Consider the following 24,502-nt stretch of genomic DNA (forward strand, 5'->3'; position numbering starts at 1 on the left):
TATTTATAGGAGTGGGAATTTGGGGACAATCTAACAGTTCAAACAACCAGTAACAGGGGAATGGTTAACTAGATGGTATATCCATGTGAAGAAATACTATAAAGATATCAGTAACTGTGTTTTTCAACTATTTAATTGCATTGGAAAATGCTCATAATACAATGTCAGATGAAAAATACATGCTACAGAACAAAATATGTGGCATGCTGCCATTTTGTTTTGAAGTTACAAAAATAAATATAATTGGATACACAGTGGAATATGGTGACCTTGGATGCTGATTTATGGATGATTTTTATCTCAAATCTTCCACATTGTATAAAATTAATATGCAAATTATTTTACATTCTGAAAAAATAAATGTATTTTTAATGTTTATTATTTTAAGTTGTCAGTGTGTCTCAGAGAACTTTCTCTAATATACTTTTTTATGGTTGTTAGAGTATTCCATGGCATGACTGTGCTATTGGTTTCTTTTTTTTCCTACAGAAGATTTACGTAGTGTTTGAAGGGCACATGCTTTTGTTTCTAGCCTGTTTCTAGTTACAATATTGCAATGAGAAGTGTGGATACCTACTATCTTATGCATATGCAGATACTTCTCAACCATCTGCCTCTGGACACTTACATGACAGAGGAAAAAAGAATGTTGTTGAAGCTACTGTACTATTGGCTGGAATACCAGCTATGTTCCTTAAGAAACCACAAAACAATCCGTGCCATACCTTTGGGCATTTCTTCAGCTGGGATGGGTTTTGAGATTGTCTCATCTTCTTCTTTCGTTGAACCAACAGTATCCACACTTGTTTTGTGCCACACCAGTGAGTCATTATCTGAGTGAGAAGAGATGTTGGAGAAACCACACTGGTAACAGCAGTTTGTGAAAGGAGGGGACCCAAATTCAGTAACTCCTTCACTCACCCTGAGTCATGCTCGGTGCAATCTGGCAGCCAAGGAGCTCCACTTTCAAGGCTATCCTCTGGTGCCACGTCTGGGGGATGACGCGCACGTATCTGGCCACAATGGGAGGGATGAAATTGTTCCGCACAGGGTCCCGAAAATTAGAGTTGCCCTGAAACACCTGTAGGAACAAAGTAACTTTTACCTGAAGCTTCTATTAGTTTCTAGGTCTTGATCAACCCACTCACACCTGGTGATAGGAAATCAAAGCCAGGATTCTATGTCCGTCGCATTTGTATAGACATGCCTGATATTGAAGATGCAAGGCTTTGCACAAAGGCTAAGTAACTGGACGTGGTGCTTTGCATCTGTTTTCTGGAAACACACTAATGAAAATATCCAGAGGCCTGCTCTCCGACTCAGTTCCTCCCTCCAGAGTCTCTCTTACCTTTTCTTCATTATTCACAATTCCTTTATAGGTCTTCCACTTGGAGTTGTTGTTTCTGAAGCTCATTACAAAACTCTTTACATAGAAGTTGAAATTTGACTGTGTGGATCCTGTGGTCCTAATTCCTTGTAAGAAAATATTATTTATGGGTTAGTTTTAAAAATATGTTATATATAACTTGCATTATTATTTTCAGGTTTCTTTTCCTTTCTTCCCCTCCCCCATCTGAAATTTCAGATCATTTTTCAGGCCTGCTTTTCTCATCTGCATTTAGAAACGTGATGACAGATGATTTTCACACTGACAATATGCCCTAAAAAGGTTTCTGCAAAGAGATACCTCTCTTATCCACACATCCATCTGTATACCCTCCACGCAGGTTCTTCTCACAGAGACAAGGTGAAGATTTGTTACTTTTAAACAAGACTTGGTACTTTGAGATGGGGACACCCATGCAAATTCAAAACAATTTCAATGGTAGGTCATCTTGTTTCATGAAATTGCACTTGTGTCCATACCTGTTATTTTCTTTTTCTCTCCCAAATCTATCCTTAGCCACTCTCGCTGTTTGTGGTTCTTGCTCCTGTCCCCTGAAGCCCACGACGGGCCTTGGTCCTGAAGGCGGGCTTGGCCAGGAGACCAGCGGACCTGATCTCCAGTCTCATTGATCCACTCCCAAGAAGAAGAAGCTCTGATTTGCCTGTCAGGTTCCAAACTCAAGGATCTGCTGCAGTCTAGGATAAAGGGCAGGAAAAGATTTCAGATATGGACACAAAATGAAAACAAAAAGCAAAAAAAAAAAACAAACCCCATTTCAGCTAGAATGATTCAGTTGATTTACTTCCGTTCTGATACTGAATCAACTGTTTAATTACTAGTTTTTAATGATCCAGAGTTCCATTTGACTTGTTGGTACTGTGGCGTCTTGAAATTGTTGCTGTTTTTTTTAACAATTTATATCCTCTAAAAGTGATATCTCTTTGTCCCCACTGTAGATTTTCCTTTCTATCCTTCTAAATTCACCCTAATTTCCATGAAGTGCAAGGTGTCTTAAAAGCTTAATGCTGAGGTTCTTCTCGGTTGATTAGAAGGGGGACTTCATGCTCTGTACCCTTGAAGAGCAGGTACAGCAGGTGTTCAAAGATCAGCTCATCATACCCAACATCACCCCTGGGCGCTTAACTATAGCAATGTCCAAGACAATGCAAAGGTAGCAGATAAAGGCCAGTCCTCTTCCAGGACAGAGAAGTTTACGGTGTTCTCCCCAAATATTTTGTATGAGGGAGACTAGTTCCCCAGAATAAATTCCATGATGGAGGGGCTAAAAAAAAGCCTTTATACTATATATTCATTTTCAATAACTTGATCACAAATATAAATTGTACTTACTCAAAAGCTTTTCCTGTTAAAAATTGACAAAGGAATTTATCTTAAATGTCATTTTAAATTTTCGTTCTTTTTGGCAAAAGTATGAGAGATTATAAAGAAAAATATTTTCTTCCTAGTGCTAACTGGGTTTATTCGCTGATGTATTTTTAAGTCACAGCATATTGGTGCTACATAGCCTGAGGGGAAAGAAAAATAATCCTTTAAACTATTTCATCTGAGGGGTATGGAAGAATAGGCTACCCCTGAAGATTTTTAAATTATCAAATTCTTAAGGAAAGCATGATCCTTACCATTGGAGGTAAACAGAAATCGCTTGTCTGACAGGGAACCGCTGAAATAATAAACACAAAGATGAGGAGGTGAGTTGCTTCACTGGCTCTTGATGACTGGTACAGCGCTACAGCATGGGGCTCAGAGCCTTCCCCCACCTCACGTGGTCCTCAGAGCACCTGGCAAGGCCACTCCTCCCTCCGTCACTGGTATTTCACAGACCAAGAAACTCAGGCCCTTTGAAGGTAAGCAACTTCCCTGAACTCACGCAGGTGACAAGTGGCCAGGACTCTGGAGGCACTGCTTGTGAATCAAAATTCTGTGCTCTTCCCATCACGCCACACTGTACTGGGACGGAATGTACACATATACGGTCTCCAGAACACCCTGAAAGCCCAGTTAATGACTTTGTGGTGGCGGAGGCAGAAAGCATGCCTGCCCTAGACATGCTCTTTGCTTCAGCAGGCACCCCCACAGCGCCCCACTCACTAACAACTGTCAAGGACCACTGAGACATGAAGACACCCGCTCATTTTGAGAATGGGCATGTTATCTGCTGCCTTCGCTACAGACTTCCCTCCTTCCCTGAGTGGTCCTGTGTCAGCCTGAAGGGCCTCCTCAGCCCGGTCTCTCTCTCCAGTCACAGTCCGGCCTCCTGCAGCAAAGACTCCCAGCCGTGAAGCAGTTCCTGCCTCTGGATAACAAGGTGCAGCTGGAGAAAACTCAGAGCGCCTCACTGACAGGTCCTGACCCGGGCCCGCACGGCTGCTGGACAGCCCTGCCCCGCTGGCCTGGACCCTCGGGGGCCCCCAGTTCTATAACGTGAATCACTCTCCTGGCGAACTTATCAAATCTGCCTTGCTCTGCATTTGTCTCCTGCAGAGAAGAGGTTCCTAAGGCCTACCATCACATTTTTCTTTTTGTAAACCCCTCATCAACTCAATGCTGTGACAGTACAGAGAATGAATAGAAAACTTGAAATTCTCAAGATTCATCTTATATGCATCATACTTTATGTATTGGATACTAGAGGTAAACAAAAAAGGTAGACATCACTGTCATGTTCAGTTATTTTACAATCTGAGTACTGCTTACAGTTTTAAATGTTTTGACTCAATTACTATGCCAATAATGGACAAAGAGTACTGAAATGTGAAATCCACAGAGAACCCAAAAATAGTCTGGACAAGAGTATTAGCACATTCACATCAAAGGTTTTGTTTTTTGGTTTTTTCTTAAGTAACAGGTTTTTCTTTCATATTCTTTGTCCACTCTCAGGAAGAGACTCTGTAAGCCTTGGTTTTCCACATTCAGATTCATAAGATCCATGCTGAGCATAACGCAGGGACCAACCATTTCATACATGAGAAAATGCAGGCCCACGTGGATCATCAAACCTCCTTCAGTTCATAGTTAGTGGCTGAGTGGGGGTGAGGTCCCAGTTTTCCTAACCTTTAAAGAAAGGTTCACACTGTTGGAGTTCACATTTTTGTGATTCATGTTTAAATTAGTTAAGATGTATTTAGAACCTCTTCTTCATTTTTCCATTTCCTCTAACATTCCTGCACTAAGTATTACACTTGAAGTTTGGCCGGATAAGCCCAAATAATACTGCCTCTTCCCTGATGGCCTGGATGTGCTCTCACTGCCATGAATCATTAAAAGATTTATTCTGTGACTCAAAAAGAGAAGTTAAGGCAAGAAGGTTAGCTTTGGAGTTAACCCTGAGAAGATGATGATGTTGGGGAAGCCTGTGCTTCTAAGATCTCTCTGCCTGGCTTTCCTCTATATCAGCTGGAATATGTTTTTTCATTTCACCCAATTAAACTAATTAAATACAACCACCTAGAGAATTCTGTAGGTAAATAAGCTGCTGCTTTTAAAAATGAAAACCCCCTAGGGAGGATGGGATTGAGGCGTTTGCACACTAGGGTGAATGAATCAGATTCCAGGAATTGCCAGCCTTCCCAGAGGGCTGCAGAAGCCATCCCGAATCGTCTGATGTAAACACAGAGCCCTCCCTGCAGATGTTCTGAGCCGTCGTCCTCTGTGTGAGGTCAGTGGCTCTTCCTGATTCCATTCTGGTCTCCTCAGATCAGGGAAGTGACCTGACCCGGGATGAATCCCAGAAGAACCCTAGATATTTACTTTAGGGACCCCTTCTTCCTCAGCGGCAGTGCTTCCTTCTGTGTGTCTTCCTGAACACCAAACAATCATGCGTGGGAACAGAAGTTCACTGACCGCATGTACAGTGCTGCTCCAACAGCAAAACAGCACCGATCAAAACAGCAGCTCCCTGAAGACCCGGGAATGGAAACCAGTGGAAGGGACGGTGTGAGCACACAGTTTACTCTCTTCTGCTGGGCACAAAAAGACCACAGAGCCAGAAGGGAGCAGGGACCTTGATATAGTTCTAGGCTTTCTGTCTATGCATACCAAAGCAAAAATCACTCAATTAGTTCAAATTAGCAAAAGTTTGCTAATTCATTTATGATTTAGATTTCTGGACTCCTGTTTTTGCCCTAAAGTTTAATATAAAATTATATAAAGTGACTTCTAATGTCGTAAGTCCAGTTGATGTAGCAGCAGTAATTGAGGACGTTATGTCTACTGTCATTCAATAGCTTAAATAACTTTTCTTCAAAAGTAAAATAAAATCCAAGTAATACAAGTTTAACTTTTTCCTATCTTTTTTTTCTAAAAAAGAAGCATGCAAATGTATTCAAACATAGGCAAGAGATCCAAAAACAACAAACTTAAGGCCAAAGCCGGTTCTTTGTTCCTATTTGAGAAATAGCACCCCAGCAGATCTAGGTCACAGCTGGATATCTTCCTGATAAATAGTACTGTAGTATCAGTAGAGCAAACCATAAAAAACATTAAAAGAAATAGATCTTCAAAAGTCAAAGTTGAGCAGACATTGAAAGCTTACTGTGCTGAAGCAATACGCTAAGCTATAAATACTACAAATCAGGGAGCCTGTGTGCTCAGTCGTGTCTGACTCTTTGCCACCCCATGGACTGTAGCTCGCCAGGCTCCTCTATCTATGGGATTCTTCTGTTCTCCTGGCAAGAATACTGGAGTGGGTTGCTGTGCCCTCCTCCAGGTGATCTTCCTGACCCAGGGATTGAACCCACGTCTCTTATGTCTCCTGCATTAGCAGGCAGGTTCTTTTCCACTAGTGCCACCTGGGAAACTCCCCATAAATCAGGGTATACGTTTATAAATCAGGATATAAATTTTAATGTCCCAAAGAGTTTGAGGTAAATATGTAAGTGAAAAAAAAATGTATATACTTACATGTGTGCATATATGTGAGCATATATAATACATGTGTACATAATATAAAATTTATTTTTATAGTACATATGTATGAGCACATACTATGTGTATATACAGTCAGCCATATCTGCAGATTCTGCATCCCCAGAGTCAACCAACCAGAGTAAAAATATTCAGGGAAAAAAATTCCAAAAAGCAAAATTTGAATTTGCCACATGCAACTCTTTACATAACATTTACAATAGTATTTACAACTATTTACATAGCATTTACATTATATTAGGTATTATAAGTAATCTAGAGATGATTTAAAGTCCATGGCAGGATGTGCATAGTTATATATAAATGTTACGCCATTTTCTATAAGGGACTTGAGCATCCCTGGATTTGGGTATCCACAGGAGCCTTGGGGCCAATCCCTGAGGACACGAACTGTAAGGGGCTCGGGGAGCACTGTTCCCTCACTAGGTGGCCACCCATTCCAAAGGGAGCGTCCTTCTGGACCAGTCTTAGCTGCCTGTTTATACGGATGGATATCTGGATCACAAGGCTAGCCTATTTTAGTTATAACAGTTCTAGTTTTCCTCTCTGGAAGCTGAGGAAACCTGAAAGCATTAAAAACTGAGGTTGAAGTGTTTAAAGCAACTGACATACTTTTTTCATAAAAAGCTAAAGGATCAGAGGATAACACAAACAGAAGTTAACAATGTTAACAAAAGCCATCTTTTTGTTCACTTCTCAACTATTATTCATCCTTAAGAGACTGTCTCTAGGGATCCTCTAGGGATTTCTGTGGTTCTGCCTGGGTTTATTTCAGTCCTGTGTCTTCTTCAGTATCTTTGATAATATTGGCGATAATAAGTAATTTACATAAACAGGAGAAACTAGAGAGGACTAAGCCTTTATTCCCTCCCACTGAAGCACCTGAGAGTAGAATGTTCTGCTGCCCTGGGACTTTAGAAATGTGCCATTTTAACTAACTTGTCAGCATAAACAGCTATTTTATTGCTACAAGCTAAGTCATTTCAGTTGTGTTGGACTCTTTGCAACCCTATGGACCATAGCCCATCAGGCTCCTCTGCCCATGGGATTCTCCAGGCAAGAATCCTAGAGTGCCCTGCCATGCCCTCCTCCAGGGCATCTTCCTGACCCAGGGAGAGAACCTGCATCTCAAGTCAGCTGCATTGGCAGGTGGGTTCTTTACCATTAGCGCCACCTGGGAAGCCCAAATGGACACTATAAATACTACTCTAAGCACTCACACTTATTTTTCCCAGTTGACAGGCCCTTGGTATCACAAGCCAGCTGTCTTTAAAAAATTGTGAGCTGATTACATACGCCTGCAGGGTTACCTAGGATTCAGAACAAAAAGCTAAGTACTTACTCCCTTGAGAGAACACCATTGGCCAGGATTCCTTCATATCGACTTATCCCTTTGCGCAGAAACACGCTGATCTGACCACCCACTTCATCTGCAATCACTCCTGCATGGATGGCGGCTTTGCACAATAAAGAGGTCTGAAACAGCAACGTCATCATTTATAAGTGACTCGACAATGCATTTCACACATGGTGGGAGTTTTCCATTTTGTTGCAACTTGTGGTGAGGATGCCTACATGACCCATGATACGGCTAAATTATAATTCATTTAAATAAAAAGTGGAAGGGAATGGAAAAAAGTATTAGATAACCATCTCAGAATGACATCAGAGTGATATATTTATGCTGACTAACTTGGGAACCTTCCCACTAGGTAGGAAGGAAGGGAGGTGATCTACAGTATCCGTGGCTCTCCAGTGAATAATGCCTCCTGGGGGCCATGCCCATGTGTGGACACCTCCCACACCGAGGCTGAACTGGGCCAGAGCACTTGTTCTGTTCTGCTGCAGGTAACGTGGCCCTGCCAACTGTCAGTAAGGCCTCCTGAGACTCCCACCTTAGATGACCTGTCACACAAATGCAGCTGCAATTCTAGGCAAAGGGAGCTTAAGAACCAACCAACCCACATTGTTAACCCACAAACTGGTCAGCAAAGAAAATGGCTATCATTTTAAACCATCATTTTAAGTTCTGGGGTGACTTGTTCAGCAAGAATAGATAGCTGCTCAGTTTCTTAGAAATCCTAAAAGATCATGCTGTTAAAAATGCTGCACTCAATATGCCAGCAAATTTGGAAAACTTAGCATTGGCCACAGAACTGGAAAAGGTCAGTTTTCATTCCAATCCCAAAGAAGGGCAATGCCAAAGAATGTTCAAACTACTGGCACAATTGCACTCATTTCACATGCTAGCTAAATAATGCTCAAAATTCTCCAAGCTAGGCTTCAACAATACATGAACTGAGAACTCCCAGGTGTTCAGGCTGGATTTAGAAAAGGCAGACGAACAAGAGATCAAATTGCCAACATCTGTTGGATCATTGAAAAAGCAAGAGAATTCCAGAAGAAACATTTACTTCTGCTTCATTGACTATGCTAAAGCCTTTGACTGTGGATCACAACAAACTATGAAAATTCTTCAAGAGATGGGAATACGTGACCACCTTACCTGCCTCCTGCGAAACCTGTATGCAAGTCAAGAAGCAACAGTTAGAAATGGACATGGAACAACAGACTGGTTCCAAATTGGGAAAGGAGTACATCAAAGCTGTATATTGTTACCTTGCTTATTTAACTTATATGCAGAGTATATCATGCGAAATGCCAGGCTGGATGAAGCACAAACTGGAATCAAGATTGCTGGGAGAAATATCAATAACCTCAGATATGCAGATCTTTTAACCTCAGATATGCACCACCCTTATGGCAGAAACTGAAGAGGAACTAGAGTATCTTGATGAAAGTGAAAGAGGAGAGTGAAAAAGCTGGCTTAAAACTCAAACATTCAAAAAACTAAGATCATGGCATCCAGTCCCATCACTTCATGGCAAATAGATGGGTAAACAATGGAAACAGTGACAGACTTTATTTTCTTGGGCTCCAAAATCACTGCAGATGGTGACTGCAGCCATGAAATTAAAAGACACTTGCTCCTTGGAAGAAAAGCTATGACCAACCTAGACAGCATGTTAAAAAACAGAGACATTACTTTGTTGACAAAGGTCCATCTAGTCAAAGCTATGGTTTTTCCAGTAGTCATGTATGGATGTGAGAATTGGACCATAAAGAAGGCTGAGCACCAAAGAATTGATGCTTTTGAACTGTGGTGTTAGAGAAGACTCTGGAGAGTCCCTTGGACTGCAAGGAGATCAAACCAGTCAATCCTAAAGGAAATCAATCCTGAATATTCATAGGAAGGATTGATGCTGAAGCTCCAATACTTTGGCCAACTGATGTGAAGAGCCAACTCATTACAAAAGACCCTGATGCTGGGAAAGATTAAGGGCAGGAGGAGAAGGGGATGACAGAGGATGAGATGGTTGGATGGCATCACCAACTCAATGGATATGACTTTGGGCAAGCTCTGGGAAATGGTGAAGGACAGGGAAGCCTGGCGTGCTGTAGTCCATGGAGTCACAAAGAGTCGGATACAACTGAGCAACTGAACAACAGCAACAATGGTTTCTTACATTTGCTTTACTAAATACACATTTTGAGGATTATTTGAGAAGGTGAAGCTTCCATGCCACAGTTTCATTTTAAAATTAGATATTTAACAAGGCATCAAAACCAAAACTCCCTTCTCCAGGGGATCTTCCCAACCCAGAGATTCCTGGAGAATTCCATGGACTGTATAGTCCATGGGGTCACAAAGTCGGACATGACTGGGCGACTTTCACTTTCAAAACCAAAATGGTAGTATCAGCCACAAAACACTCAGTGGACAAGAAAATGGGATGAAGGTCTCAGAGCGAATGAAGAGCAACCCAGGGCCCACAGCCCCCTTCTCATTTCCTGAATCTCCTCTGAGTGGGTCTAACAGCTGGTCAGCCCTCCATGGCTGCTGGCTGGGGTGATGAACCGGGAGCAGGTACCTGGCTGCCTCTGATTAGCAGGTGGCCCTGTGATTGGAAGTGGGGCTGGGTAGAAAGAAATGGAACTTTTTAACAGGGCTCCCAGGCCCAGAGGCCCCCACAAGCCCAGATTGGTGTGGGAGGGTGATCTGGCTATTAGCCCAGGACTGAGCAGTCCAGAAGGATCTTTTCCCAAATAAATTTTAGCAATGCCTCACTTCTCTGTGATGGCTAGTGCCAAAAAGATAAAAGCAGCTCATGAAAATGTGTTTCATAACTGAACTTGGGAGTTTCTCTTTGTGTTAATGCCAACACTGTTTACCTTACTGCAGTGGGCAGTTTTTCTTAGGTTTAGGTTATAATACTAGGAGGACCAATGAGACCAACCATATTTTTGTGACTAATGTGGAGCCTCTTGATGAGGGTGAAAGAGGAGACTGAAAAACCTGGCTTAGAACTCAACATTAAAAAAAACGAAGATCATGGCATCTGGTCCCATCACTTCATAATAAATAGAGGAGGAAAAAGTGGAAACAGTGACAGATTTTATTTTCTTGGGCTCCAGAATCACTGCAGAGGATGACTGCAGCCATAAAATTAATAGATGCTCCTTGGAAAGAAAGCTATGACAAACCTAGACAGCATATTAAAAAGCAAAGACATCACTTTGCCAACAAAGGTCCATATAGTCAAAGCTATGGTTTTTCCAGTAGTCATGTAAGGATGTGAGAGTTGGAACATAAAGAAGGCTGAACACTGAAGAATTGGTGCTTTTGAATTGTGCAGAAGACTCTTGAGAGTCCTTGGACTGCAAGGAGATCAAACCAGTCAATCCTAAAGGAAATCAATCCTGAATATTCACTGGAAGGATTGATGCTAAAGCTGAAGCTCCAGTACTTTAGCCACCTGATGAGAAGAGCTGACTCATTGGAAAAGACCCTGATGCTGGGAAAGGCTGAAGGCAGGAGGAGAAAGGGATGACAGAAGATGAGATGGTTTGATGACAGGGAAGCCTGGCGTGCTGCAGTCCATGGGGTCAGAGAGTCGGACAGGACTTAGTGACTGAACGACAGCAACAATGCGGTTGCAATAAAATTGAGAACTTTTGTGATCTTTAATTTAGAGAGCTCGTATTTCCTGAACTAGATTAGATTTGGCAAAGTGAGTCAGTTTTCCAATGGTTTCTATCATTGTGAAAAAAGGGGAGGACCTCATGACAAAGAAGAAATAAGAGAAGAGAATGCTGAAACAGATGCAGATACTACCCCCTTCTTGGTTTGGAGGGAAAAAAAAGAATTAGAAGATAGTAATCTTTAAAAAGGCAGCTTGCCTTTTCATCTTTTATAAATTTTCTTTTTTTTAAAGGTGTATTATTATGGTTTTAGTCTCTTAGCGCACAAAATAGAGGAGCTAGCTATAATGGAGACATTCTGAATGTAAATTCAGCAATTTAGTGCATCACCCTGTCTCGGTCTCCAACTCTACCAGATGTGAAGTCATCTCACTGTTCTGGACCCAGCTTCCCAGTTCTCTTGGACAATGAAAAGGCTGGACTGGGTGATGTCCAGAGTCGCTCTATGATTCTAAAGGGCACCCTGTGTACTATTATAGGGTCGATGCAGGGCTGCTTCCCTTTCTCAGCCCCAAATAAAAGGCAGATTGATCCAGGGGTCAGCTGGCCACCTATTCCCACTGTCTCTGGGATCACCTGGCTTCCTCTGAATTCAGTCTGGGGATGGGATGGTCTTCATTCCAGGATCCCTGCCCTGTGTAGAGCTCTCAGTGGACTTGGCATGTTCGAGGGCCTCCTTGCTAACAAGAGGACAGGTTTACAGGCCAACAAGCAATGGGACCTATCAGCTTCACTGACAAGTATTCTCATTTCCCACAGTCCCTAGCATTGATGTACCCAGTGGTATGTGCCCATTTTATGGAATTCATTTCATTATATTATTTCATATTAAATTCCATGTATTTTTTAATAGTTTTTCATTATATTAAAGGCAGGACATAAGATACATCCCCAAGAGAATAACTGCCAGATCTGGCTAACATAATATCATGATAAAATTGTAAGCCCTTTCCTGGGTTATTTCCAGGAAGGAAAGTTATTTCCTTAAAAAAAAAAAAATCACTCCACCAACTTAAATAAAATTGATGTTTTCTAAAGCTGAGGCTTTTTGGTCTTATTGTTCAGTCGCTAAGTCATGTTCGACTCTGTGACCCCATGGACTGCAGCATGCTAGGCTCTCCTGTCTTTCACTGTCTCCTGGAGTTTGTGCAAATTCATGTCCATTGAGTTGGTTATGCTATCTAACCATCTCATCTTTTGCCACTCCCTTCTTCTCCTTTTGCCTTCAGTCTTTTCCAGCATCAAGTTCTTTTCCAATGAGTTGGCTGTATGCATCAGGTGACCAAAGTATTGGAACTTCAACTCCAGCATCAAACCTTCCAATGAATATACAGGGTTGATTTCCTTTAAGATTGACTGGTTTGATCTCCTTGCAGTCCAAGGGACTCTCAAGAGTATTCTCCAGCACCACGACTGGAAAGCATCCATTTTTCAGCGCTCAGCCTTCTTCATGGTTGAACTGTCACACCTGAACCTGACTACTGGAAAAACCATAGTTTGACTATATGGATTTTTGCTGGCAAAGTGATGTCTCTATTTTTTAATATGCTGTCTAGGTTTGTCATAGCTTTCCCTCCAAGGAGCAAGTGTCTTCTAATTTCAAGGCTGTAGTCACCATCCATAGTGATTTGGAGCCCAAGAAGATAAAATCTGTCACTGAAGGGATGGGAGAAGATGCCATGATCTTAGTTTTTTGAATGTTGAGTTTTAAGTCAGCTTTTTCACTCTCCTCTTTCACTCTTATCAAGAGGCTCTTTAGTTCCTTTCACTTTCTGCCATTAGTGTGGTATCATCTGCATATCTGAGGTTGTTGATATTTTTCCAGGCAATCTTGATTCCAGTTTCTGATTCATCCAGCCCAGCATTTCCCATAATGTACTCTGCATATCGGGCTTTCCCGGTGGTTCAGCAGTAAAGAATCTGCCTGCCATGCAGGAGCTGCAGGACACGCGGGTTTGATCCCTGAGTTGGAAAGATCCTCTGGAAAAGGACATGACAACCCAATCCAGTATCTTGCCTGGAAAATTCCATGGATGGAGGAGCATGATGGGCTATAGTCCATGGGGTCACTAAGAGTTGGACAAACTGAAGCAACTTAGCATGCACTCTCCATATAAGTTAAATAAGCTGTTAGATGAACAGCCTTGTCATACTCCTTTCCCAATTCTGAACCAGTCCATTGTTTCATGTCGGGTTCTAACTGTTGTTTCTTGACCTTTAAAAATTCACACTCACTGAACTGGATTTTTAAAAATTTTCCTTTTGAACAATAGATTTATACTTTGTCTTCTAGCTATTTGGGGATCTACACTTCACTGAAATATAAATATGGGAAAGCCTATATTAATCAGTGATTGCCTTAAATAAAAAAATTTCCTTCAGGAAAGGGAATGCAATGGACAACGGAAAACACCTGCAAGGCTCATGAACTTGGAAGTTGGTGGAATTAAACATCTCTGAAGTTCCCTGAGCCACAAAAGATGACCAAGCAGATCAGCATGAGAAGACTCAAAGAAATTATCAAATCATCCCAGAACTGGAGCATTTTTCTAAGTCTTCCTTTAAGAAAAAACAACTTGTACTAAAAAGTATTGACAGTATTCAAATAAAATTTAATAAGAGTAAACGTTTTAGATTCACTTTAACATAATATAAAGACAGCTTCCCTGGTGGCTCAGTGGTAAAGAATCCACCTGCCAATGTAGGAGACACAGGTTCGATCCCTGATTGAGGAAGGTCCCACATGCCATGTGGCAAGTAAGCCCGTGGGCCACAACTGCTGAGCCCGTCTGTGCTCTGCAATGAGAAGCCCACGATGAAGCCCGTGCACCACACCGAGAGAGAGGAGCCCCCCACTCACTGCTACTAGAGGAAGCCCTGGCACTTCAACAGAGGCCCAGCGGAGCCAAAACTAAATAAATAATTAAAAAAAAAAAACCATGAAGAAAGCACATGTTCAAAATTATAAAAATGTATTCCTCAGTCTATTCAATGAATTGTTTTAGTGTCACTGCCATCTTCATAATGACCATGGTAACATTTTCCTTAGAAAAGTAATATACATTTACCACAGAAATTTTAGAAAATATGAAAAAATAAAATCACTATACTGTCATCACTCAGAGACAACCACTCATCAATATGATGTATTTATTTGCCTCTGGTTTTTTCTGGGTGTATGCAACTGGGTTTCTCCCTTTCTCTGCTAAATCAGGAACACACTTTTTGCACTGTCTCCCCTTAACTTACAGTACTTCTTGAATATTTGGGGGGAATGGAGAATTACTGAAACAAGTTAGTTAAGGGATGTGTTCTGCTTAAAAGCAGACGGTACAGTCAGCAGGCTTGGGAGAAGCTACCAAGAGAAAAACTGTTCTGAGCGCTTTTTATTTCTGGTTTCCAGATAAGGCAGAGCTTAAAGTCTGTATTTCTTAACTGGCATGTTAAGCCTACAGTGTACGATGCCTTCATTCACCAGCCAAGGAGACAGAATCACAGAATCTTCAGAATTCTAAATGATCTTGAAAGTTTTCTGTGACACCTCCTGACAGACTGTCCCTTTCTCCTCCCCACACATCCAGGCCACCGTGACAAAGGCTGTAATCTCCACACTTGACACTTTCATTGATTAGGGCCCCCCTGTTTCTGGAGACACCCTATCCCATCTTACACTGTTCAGTTATTCCTTATATGCTACGGAAAGGGGCCTCCTGGCTCTTCGTTCTGCCTTTTGAAACAACACAAAATGAACCAATTCTCTTATTATTATTATTATTATTGGAGTCAATTGCTTTACAATAGTCTATTATTTTCTCCTGCACACCAAAGTGAACCGGCTGCACTTACACCTCCCTCTTTTTTGGATTTCCTTTCCATTTAGGTCACCGCAGAGCTCTGAGTACAGTTCCCTGTGCTGTATACAGTAGGTTCTCACTAGTTATCTATTTTATGTGCTGTGTTGTGTGAGTCACTCATTCATGTCCAAATCTTTGCAGCTCCATGGACTATTAGCCCGCCAGGCTCCTCTGTCCATGGAATTCTGCAGGCTAGAACACTGGAGTGGGTTACCATTTCTTTCTCCAAGGGATCTTCCCAACGCAGGGATCGAACCCAGGTCTCCTGCACTGCAGGCAGATTCTTTACCGTCTGAGCCACCAGGAAGCCCTATCTATTTTATACACAGTATCAGCAGTACATATATCGATCCTAACTTCCCAGTTCCTCCCATTGCCACTGCTTTCGCCCTTGGTGTCCCTATGTTTCTTCTCTATGTCTGTGTCTCTATTGAGGCTTTGTATATAAGATTGTCTATACCAGTTTTTTCCATATGGATGGACCTAGAGACTGCCATACTGAGTGAAGTATGTCTGAGCTGCCAGGGAAGCCCATATACTTGTATATTAACTATACATCAATAAAATTAAAAAAAAAATAAATAAAGATGGTATACAGGAAATGGAAATAAAATTATCAGGAGGGGGAAAAAAAGCAAGTAGCCATGTTGAAACAGTCCACATGGTAAGGAGCTGAGGACAGCTTCCAACCAAGAAGAAACTGAGGTCCTCTATCCAACAGTCCATCAGTAACTGCATGCTGCCAACACCATGTGAGCTTAGAAGCACATATTTTCCTAGTGGAGCCTCAGATGAAACTGCAGCCCCAGTGACATGCTCATGTCACCTTGGATAGAACCTGCTGAGTGGGTGTCCCTGAAGCAGAGAACTCAGCAGTGCGTGCTCGAACTCCTGACCACAGAACATGAGAGGTAATACATGTGCTTCAGGCGCCCAAGTTTTTGGTAATAGTTATGTGGCAACAGTTATCTAATATACCCACAATATCAACATATACAAAAGAGAGACACTAGTCCAACTTTGAAGAGATGTGTTTTCAAAATACAAATTTTCCCTCCAGATAAAATCACACTGAGAGCAAATGGTGTAAAACCAGCTAGTGCATCAAACAGGAAACCTGTTTGTCAGCATTTGCAGGTCACGTACCACCCAAGAAACCATTTACCTGTTACTCTGAAAAGGAGAGCTGTGTCCAGAGAAGGCAGGGTAAACAGCTAAAGTAAGAAAGAAACAACGCTATTTCTCTTGCTGCATGGAATTCTTAAGTTTCTTACACAGGCCAGAAAAATAATAAATTAAAACTATACATTGCTAGAAGGTGAAAACTATACCTCAACTTTTTTATGTCTTTTGGTTTACTTCCTAAAGTCATTTAGTACTTCAGCCTGTGCCAAGTAATTTTCAAACTGAGGTAGTATAAATCATTTTCAGATTCAGTTTCTAGGCCAAGTAAACATTCTATGTCAATCTTGTAAATAAAGAAAACACATGAAAAAGGAAGCGACGAGCAAAATCACAGACCTGCTGCTTCCAAAATCAGGAGGTACTAAAAGCAGAATTAAAGCCAATTTTTCCTCCTCCTGTAGGAGATAAATGATCAAGCTCCTAGAACATGTATGTTCCCTGTGCATGAAGACATGTTAATAAATTGTAGGAAAGTTCCATCACTATACAGATTTTTATATTTCTAACAACTCAAGCCCCTTCCCATAAGCTATAAACCCAACCATTTAAAATAGTAATGTAAATTTTTACAAATCAGGTATCAGGTTTCCAGGATAGAAATCTGTGAATAGTAAGAAATGAAGAATTGTGAATCTGAATGTAAGACATATACATTAATAAAAGACATATACAAAAGACATATACATATACATATAATAAAAAGACATATACATTAATAAAAAGGATTTCTGGTGAGTTTTATTTTTTTCTGGGAACAATGTATATCACCCAGTTTCAATAGGCCTAAGAAATTGGGGTGCAAGGAGGGAGGGGAATAATACAAAAGAGCAGGGCAAATGGCTTCATTGGTCCCAGATACAATGTCACTATTCTGTGCTGTAAAATGTTCATGTCTTTGGCTGTATTACCTGAAGCAATTGGAGTAGTAAAATCAATAAACAAATTATAACAAAAGGATGACCTCTTATGAAAACTGGATGGAATTATACTCTTAAGTTATAATAAAGGGTTTTGTTTCATTTATAGTATCCTTAATTGGAAATGCTAAAAATAGGAATGAATGCATGAAAAACCTTGGTTTTTATACTTATTATTTCATTTATTCTCAGAAAAGAGAACTGTGCATCTATCTACAAAGTTTTACATCTTATTTGACTTTGTAAAGAATTTAGGCAGAGCAACAAGCACTAACTTTTTAATGTCTTCCCTGCCATAAAATTACCCTCAATTACTTACATCTCTATAGCCATGCACCACGTTCCCAGAAATATCTCCTGGTATGTCTCTACAACCAGCTGGGCAGAACTTGCTGGAAAAAAAAAGTAGAGCATATATTTTATTAAGGCTTGCTTAAATTAAAAAGTATTAAATTATACTTAAAAGTATTTTCTCTCCATGCAACATGAAGGAACATCTTCTTCTAATGACAAATCAGAAACTTGATTTGTGAAAACACAGATTAACCTAAAGGCTTCCCTGGTGAGGCAGATAGTAAAGAATCTGCCTGCAATGCAGGAGACATGGGTTTGATCCCTGGGTTGGGATAAACATTGACAGCTTTGAAGATGAATGCCATAAGCCCTTGTTTCTCTATATGCCATATTACAATAATGTTTGTTTGGTTTGCTCAAGAAGAATGTACCAGCCCCAACAGATTCCAAAATAGCAGTTGCTTTTATTTCATTTCCTCTCAATTTCCTCCTGCTGACTTAGCAAGTTAGATGTGTGACAACACCTAATTATCAAAACTACCCAAGTACATGGTTTATAATTCTTCCCCATTGACCTAATGGAATCCAGCCCTGCAGCAATAATCAAGGAATTAAGAAACAGAAATAACGGAAATCCTATTACAGGCTTACAGTTCCTTATCCTAGCCCTTAGAGCCAAATATATTCGAGAATTCAGAATTTGAAGGATTTTGGAAAAGTAAAACAGTGCTAACAGTGTATATGATGTAAAACCCTACTGAGGTCTGCAAATAGTAATCAGAACTTCAATATCTCTACCAAATACACGGATAGTTGTATTGGGCCAAAAGGATAAAGATAAAACAGTCTCATGTTTAATTTAGTCCAATTTTGCTGTCAGATGAATCTATGGTCACATTAATCATGTGCTGCCATCAAATGAATTACAAAAATTATTTGACTTTCCCAGCTTTCTACATTTTCTACATTTCATGATAGATGAAGGATTATGGCTCTGTACTAGTCATCATACCTCATCTTTAACTAAACATTACAAATCAGTTGGGCCCAGCTTAGATGGTCTGGCACCATAATATCACACTGTGGGGCTGAGCATATTCCTTTCTCTAAGAGGATGCGAAATGACTACTGATGCCCGAAGGCCTTGGCACCACTGGGGCTATACACAGATGGCTGGAAAGAAAATGCTGGTGAATGTCCACATTGGATGAACAGCAACTTTAAGGGCAACATCTAATTATTGGTCATTTTTGTTTTTGTCTTTTCTGAACTAGACTTCATATTAGTAAACAGTGGAGTTGATTCTGCATATAAAATAATCTCATTTGTTAGAATGTTAGATGGATAGGACCACGGACCCTTGAGCTTGACTTTTGGAGTATACTTATTTATTGTGTAGCTATTGATATACGAAATCCAGAGAGTTGTACCTGGCACTAAGGAAACACTCTAAGGAGTTAAGAGTTGTTGTTAGTGTTTTTGTTGACAATGACTTCTAGACCAGTGGTTCTCAACTAGGGGTGATTTCTGCCCACCCAGAAACACTTGGAAATGTCTGGAGATGTTTACCACAACTGGCACACACAGGCCAGGGATGCTGCTAAATATCCACAATGCACAGACCAGCTCTTCACAAGAATAAATAGTCCACAATATCAGTAGTGCCAAGGTTGAGAAATCCCCTCTAGGCTCTTGTTTTAGAAATGAGAAAATGTACATCAAAGAGATCAAGTAATTTTTCCAGTTAAAGTAAGGCTGGAGTGAAACTTTTCATCTCCTATTCTCTGTAGGTCTCTTTCCTGTGGGAAAGAGAAAATGAACCCCCTCCAGAATCACAGAAGTCACTCCCAAATGCTGGCCAGGCAATAAATGCACTCTAGACTCCATTTTGGCACACAGGTACTAGAGCAGAACTCAGGGGTCAGCAAACTGACCCATGGGCCAAATCCAACCTGCACTTTTTTTTTTAAATAAAGTTTTATCAGAACACAGCCATGCTCATTCATTGACACACGTACTGTCTATGGCTGCTTTTGCACTACAAAGGGAACAGAACTGCGTGAGCAGATAAAAAAAGACTGCATGGCCTGCAAAACCTAAAATATTTACTACCTGGCCTTTGACAGAAAGTCTGCTGATCTCTGCTGTATAAGAAACCATTTCAAATATTCCTGATTCATTACAACACAGATGATTTTTTAAACTAAATACAAATAAAGGTACTTTATCTGGCTTAACGTCAAGGAAAACAAAATATTCAGCAACAAATGACTGCAGCACAACTAGGACACTGTATTTACCTGTATTCTGTCTTCAAATAATGGTTAGCTCGTTCCAAACATGTTATTAAATCTGTCATAAATAAACACAATTGCAATTAGCAGACTGAATAGAAGTTAGGACACTAAAGATTTCTCTTAAAATGAAACAGTTTCTGAAAAGTATTTATTTATTCTCTAGTTATCTGAACTTTTCTGTTTAAAAATAAATAAAAATTGATACACTATCCCCAGTATTTCATTAGTTCATCTTTCTTTTCTACCATCAATGATGGTTCTTCACCATTTATCCAGTGGATGGTAACAGAATCTTTTTTCAACCAAAAAACAACATTGGATCGTTACTATTGACTCCACACCTACAAAGATCATGTAACTTCTACTGGCAGGTAGAAAACAATTTCAAGAGCCCATGTGGTTTACAGAGAAGGTTCAGGAACATTTTAATTTGACAGTTTATCTAGTGGCATCCAAGCAACCACAGGGCCAGGTGTTTAGCTGGAACACAAAGTGCTTATTGGCTTTGATCAATGAGGTCCAAAGACTTAAAAGAAAGGTGTTCTCTGAAGCAACTTATAGAACTGAACTTACACTAAGAATGGAAAGTCGAAGATGCTGTGGATTTGGGTGCTTTTAGATGCACCTAGGATAGTTTCCAATATTCCACACTTGCTGCTGTTCTTTCCTTAATCTTTTCAGTGGTTCTTAGGGAGCAACCTATGCTAATCACTAGCCATGCAGCGGCCTGCTAGGATTGCTCAGATCTGATTGAGCAGGAAATAAATGGAGTACCCGGTTCCCAGAGTTATTTCTGCTGGCGGGAACTGAGCAGAAACTCTGGACACCTCTGAGGCCCTGGAGTGACCCTGGGCTGCATGGAAATGACTCTGGAGTTGACCCAGACGAGAGGCTATGTTTTCCTTCCCCATCCGTGTTCATGCTCCTCTTCTCTCCTGCTGATGTGCCAGCTTGATGAATGGGGCACTCGGTGACAGTGACCTCATCCTTCTCGCATTGCGTGCTCCTAGGCTGGTGTGCTGGTGGGTATGAGGGCTGGGGCGGGGGTATCACTGGTTAAAAGGCTTGTCTCCTGGACCAAGAAAGGGGTTGGGGGAGAGATCCAGAGAACAGCCAGACCTCAGAAGGGTCAGGCGCATATCCCTAAAGATACACAATCCAAGGTTTCTTGGAAAATTAAGTCAACCCTCTCCCATATAAGTCAGTGATCAATCTAACATGTGCTATGAAAGCATTCAGTTCAGACCTAACTAAATACCTATGAAGACACTGTGTTCCTCTCTTCCCTGACATCTCAATTCTGATTCTTAGGTCCCAATTCTGTCCAAAGATGGTGACTAGCAAGAGGAATTCTAAGACAGCTAAAGGTTTACCGATTCATGCTGGTTATTCCACCATACCTGGATGGTCGCTGCTGGCATAGGTTAGCAAAAAACCCCGCCCAGAAATGTGGGATCCACTCTCAAAGCGCACAGTTACTTCATTGGTATTCAGCAGAAGTTCTTTGGGCATAGTCATGCTTCCACAATACGGACCTGAAAACAAAGCATGCTGGTGGCTCATTTCAAAATTTAGACCAGTACAAAGAATTTGGTTATGTATTTTTCTTCCTTAAAGGTCAAATTTACCAAACAACACACACTTAGGAATCATCATCTTTACCGACTGAAATTTTGCTTTGTCCTGAGACTGAGAGGTAGAAACTGATGGTAAACTTAATTATACAGACAAACCAAGGTAGGGACAGTGGCCAACTCTGGATAGGCAACAGGCTGGAACTAGTTAATTATGAACAACCTAAAGACATAGGTTTTTATTTTTGTAAGAACACTACTAAGAAAAATCAAATATATTAGGGGACTTCCCTGGCAGTCCAGTGGTTAAGACTCTGTCCTTCCAATGCAGGGGGCATGAGTTCAATCCCTCGTGAGGGAACTAAGATCACCCATGCTGTGCAGTATGGCCAAAATTAAATAAATAAATTGTTTAATAAAGTAAAATATATTGGGGGCTTCCCAGGTGATGCCAGTGGTTAAAAAAAAAAAAATCTACCCCAAGTCAGGAGATTCAAGAGATGCAGGTTTGATCCCTGGGTTGGGAAAATTCCCTGCAGAAGTAAATGGCAACACACTCCAGTATTCTTGCCTGGAAAACTCCATTGACAGAGGAGCTTGGCAACTATAGTCCATGGGGTCACAAAGAGTCAGACAAGACTGAGCGTGACTGCACGCACACACACAAATGTTAGATAGTAAAGAAAATGTTATTACAAAGGTGATATTCTAGGAACTTCCTAAATGTGCTTAAAAGAAAAACAGTGAAATGAAAGTGTTAGTCGCTCAGTTGTGTCCGAATCTTTGCGACCCCATGGACTGTAGCCCGCCAGACTCCTCTCCTCTGTCCATGGAATTCTCTAGGCAACAACACTGGGATGGGTTACCGGTCCCTTCTCCAGGAGAACCTTCCTGACTCAGAGATCGAACCCAGGTCTCCTGCAGTGCAGACAGATTCTTTACCATCTGAGCCAGCAGGGAAGCCCAAATTTGCCTAAAGTATAGTCCAAAAATTGTGTCCCAATCAAATTCATGTTGAAATCCTAATGTCTGATGTGATAGTATTAGGAGGCCTTGGGGACGTGCTTAGTTTAACAAGGGCAAAGCCCTCATGAATGGGATTAGAGCCTTTATAAAGAAGGCCCCAGTGAGTTGGCTTGCCCCTTCCAGCAGGTGAAAACAGCAAGATGGCTATGAACCAGGAACTGGGTTCTCACCAGCCCCTACACTATATCCACCAGCACTGTGATCTTGAACTTCCCAGCCTGCAGACTGTGAGAAATGAATGTCTGTTGTGCATAAGCTACCTGGTTTATGATATTTTGTTATAGCAGCCTGGAGAGACTAAGAGAGATAGCAAAGAAAATGTTATCACATAAATATATTCTAGGGGCTTCCTAGGGCATCTGAATAAAAAATGTGTGCATAACTAAATCACTTTGCTGTACATATGAAACTAACACAACATTGTAAATCAACTATACTTCAATTTTTTTACAGAAATGTACATAAAGAAAAGAAAGTTCCACAATTTAAGGACTGTCCCATACATGGGAAAAATCTATGTTCATGCAGTTCACTCATCTCTCTTTCTCTTCTCTACCACTCTTAACAGTAACTTCTGATTAACGTATGTAATTTACTTTGATTTGTAAAATGAAGTTTGTAAGAAAGCAGAGTAATTTCTAAAGGCTTTTGAATACCACAGTATATATTATACAATTAAGAATATAACATATTGTTTCTAGACTATGTTGCTTGAAAAGCAATAAGAAGTTCTATGAACTTTTAAGAGACAAAATTAGATTTGGAACTTAAAAAAAAAAAAGACCTTCCTAAGACTACTCAAGTAGAGGTTTAGTTTGTAAACTGTCATCTTGAAAGTCAAGTATGCAAGACATGATAATTTCTCTGAAAACAGGGATTAGCAAACAAATTTTGAAGGCAGGTACTCTTCATCAACTTCTCCCAAAATAGAAAAAATAGCATAGGGCTAATTGCAACAATGACTGCATCAGGTTAAGGGAAGACCACTCCAAGTCAGCACTAGTACGACTGGTCACACCAGCCAAAGCCAATACAGGGCCCAGACGGCTTAAATAGGCAGAAGAAGACTGTGAACCCAGCTCAGCCTTCCTCTCCTGGTATAAGGGATCGGATCTCTCTTTGTCCGGTGCAGATGTCATATTCTGAAAATGTGACGAAATGAGAGATGCTGTGTGTTTACATGCCACATGTCTCTGTTGCTCCCTATTATTAAATGATAATGAATTCCAAACAAAAAAGAGTGTTTCTCTCTTTAGAAATACTTGTATATACAATTACTTATGTGAGTTAATACTTGAAAATAATTTAGAATGGAACCTAGGATATAAAGAGTTACTCATGCATTAAGTACCTGTTAAATGAATATACAAAAACAAACAAATAATGCCTGTCTTCCTTTTAGGCTATATTCCCTGGAGTTAGGGACTTTCCTATCATCACTTTCTCTCAGACAGCTTGTACATGTGGCAGCCTTCCAAATATTGTCCGAATCTAAACGAAGTTAAATGTTTTTCTACTTGCAACAGTTGGTTTTTAAAAACAAAACATGATTATAAAGATACACAAAATATTTAATCTTGTCATTACAGAATATCATGAAGTAAGCAAGAAAATTGTAGAAAAGAAAGGAAAGAAAATCATTAGTGTGGTAGCTATATGGATTTTTTTTATCTTTAAGAGTGTCCATAAGCACAGAAGATAGGCAATTAATACTAAATCCATTTTTGTATAATAAAGTAGAATGAGAAGCATTTTTTCAAAATTAAAGTGAGTCATTACTGCGCTTGACATTTGCAACTGATTCTCAGTTTTAAATATGTTTCAAATTCATTTGTTCTTTGCACAGGTTAAGTGAGATACTTGCTTTGCAAACCTAACAACAAAGATGAAATAACTAGTTACTTGTTGCTATTAATAGGTCAGAATATTTTCCTAACCCATATTTACTTTTTCCAAGAAGAATAACAACATGAAGACTTCT

At 40.5% G+C, this 24,502-nt stretch overlaps 1 protein-coding gene across 2 annotated transcripts in view; it reads right to left on the minus strand.

The window, feature by feature from the left end:
* Positions 1-24,502, minus strand: part of DCBLD1 (discoidin, CUB and LCCL domain containing 1) — a 70,996-nt gene that overhangs the window by 6,110 nt on the left and 40,384 nt on the right. For both annotated transcript variants that reach the window (XM_020901706.2, XM_070449920.1), the window contains exons 3-11: positions 21,322-21,456; positions 19,925-19,976; positions 17,650-17,722; positions 7,674-7,807; positions 3,028-3,068; positions 1,867-2,082; positions 1,349-1,473; positions 922-1,081; positions 726-833 (exon numbers count right to left, since the gene is read on the minus strand). In XM_020901706.2, the coding sequence (XP_020757365.2) occupies positions 726-833; positions 922-1,081; positions 1,349-1,473; positions 1,867-2,082; positions 3,028-3,068; positions 7,674-7,807; positions 17,650-17,722; positions 19,925-19,976; positions 21,322-21,456 (1,044 nt within the window). The remainder of the gene's footprint in view (positions 1-725; positions 834-921; positions 1,082-1,348; positions 1,474-1,866; positions 2,083-3,027; positions 3,069-7,673; positions 7,808-17,649; positions 17,723-19,924; positions 19,977-21,321; positions 21,457-24,502) is intronic.

The sequence above is a fragment of the Odocoileus virginianus genome, chromosome 19 (assembly GCF_023699985.2).
Source record: "Odocoileus virginianus isolate 20LAN1187 ecotype Illinois chromosome 19, Ovbor_1.2, whole genome shotgun sequence".
Taxonomy (NCBI): Eukaryota; Metazoa; Chordata; class Mammalia; order Artiodactyla; family Cervidae; genus Odocoileus; species Odocoileus virginianus.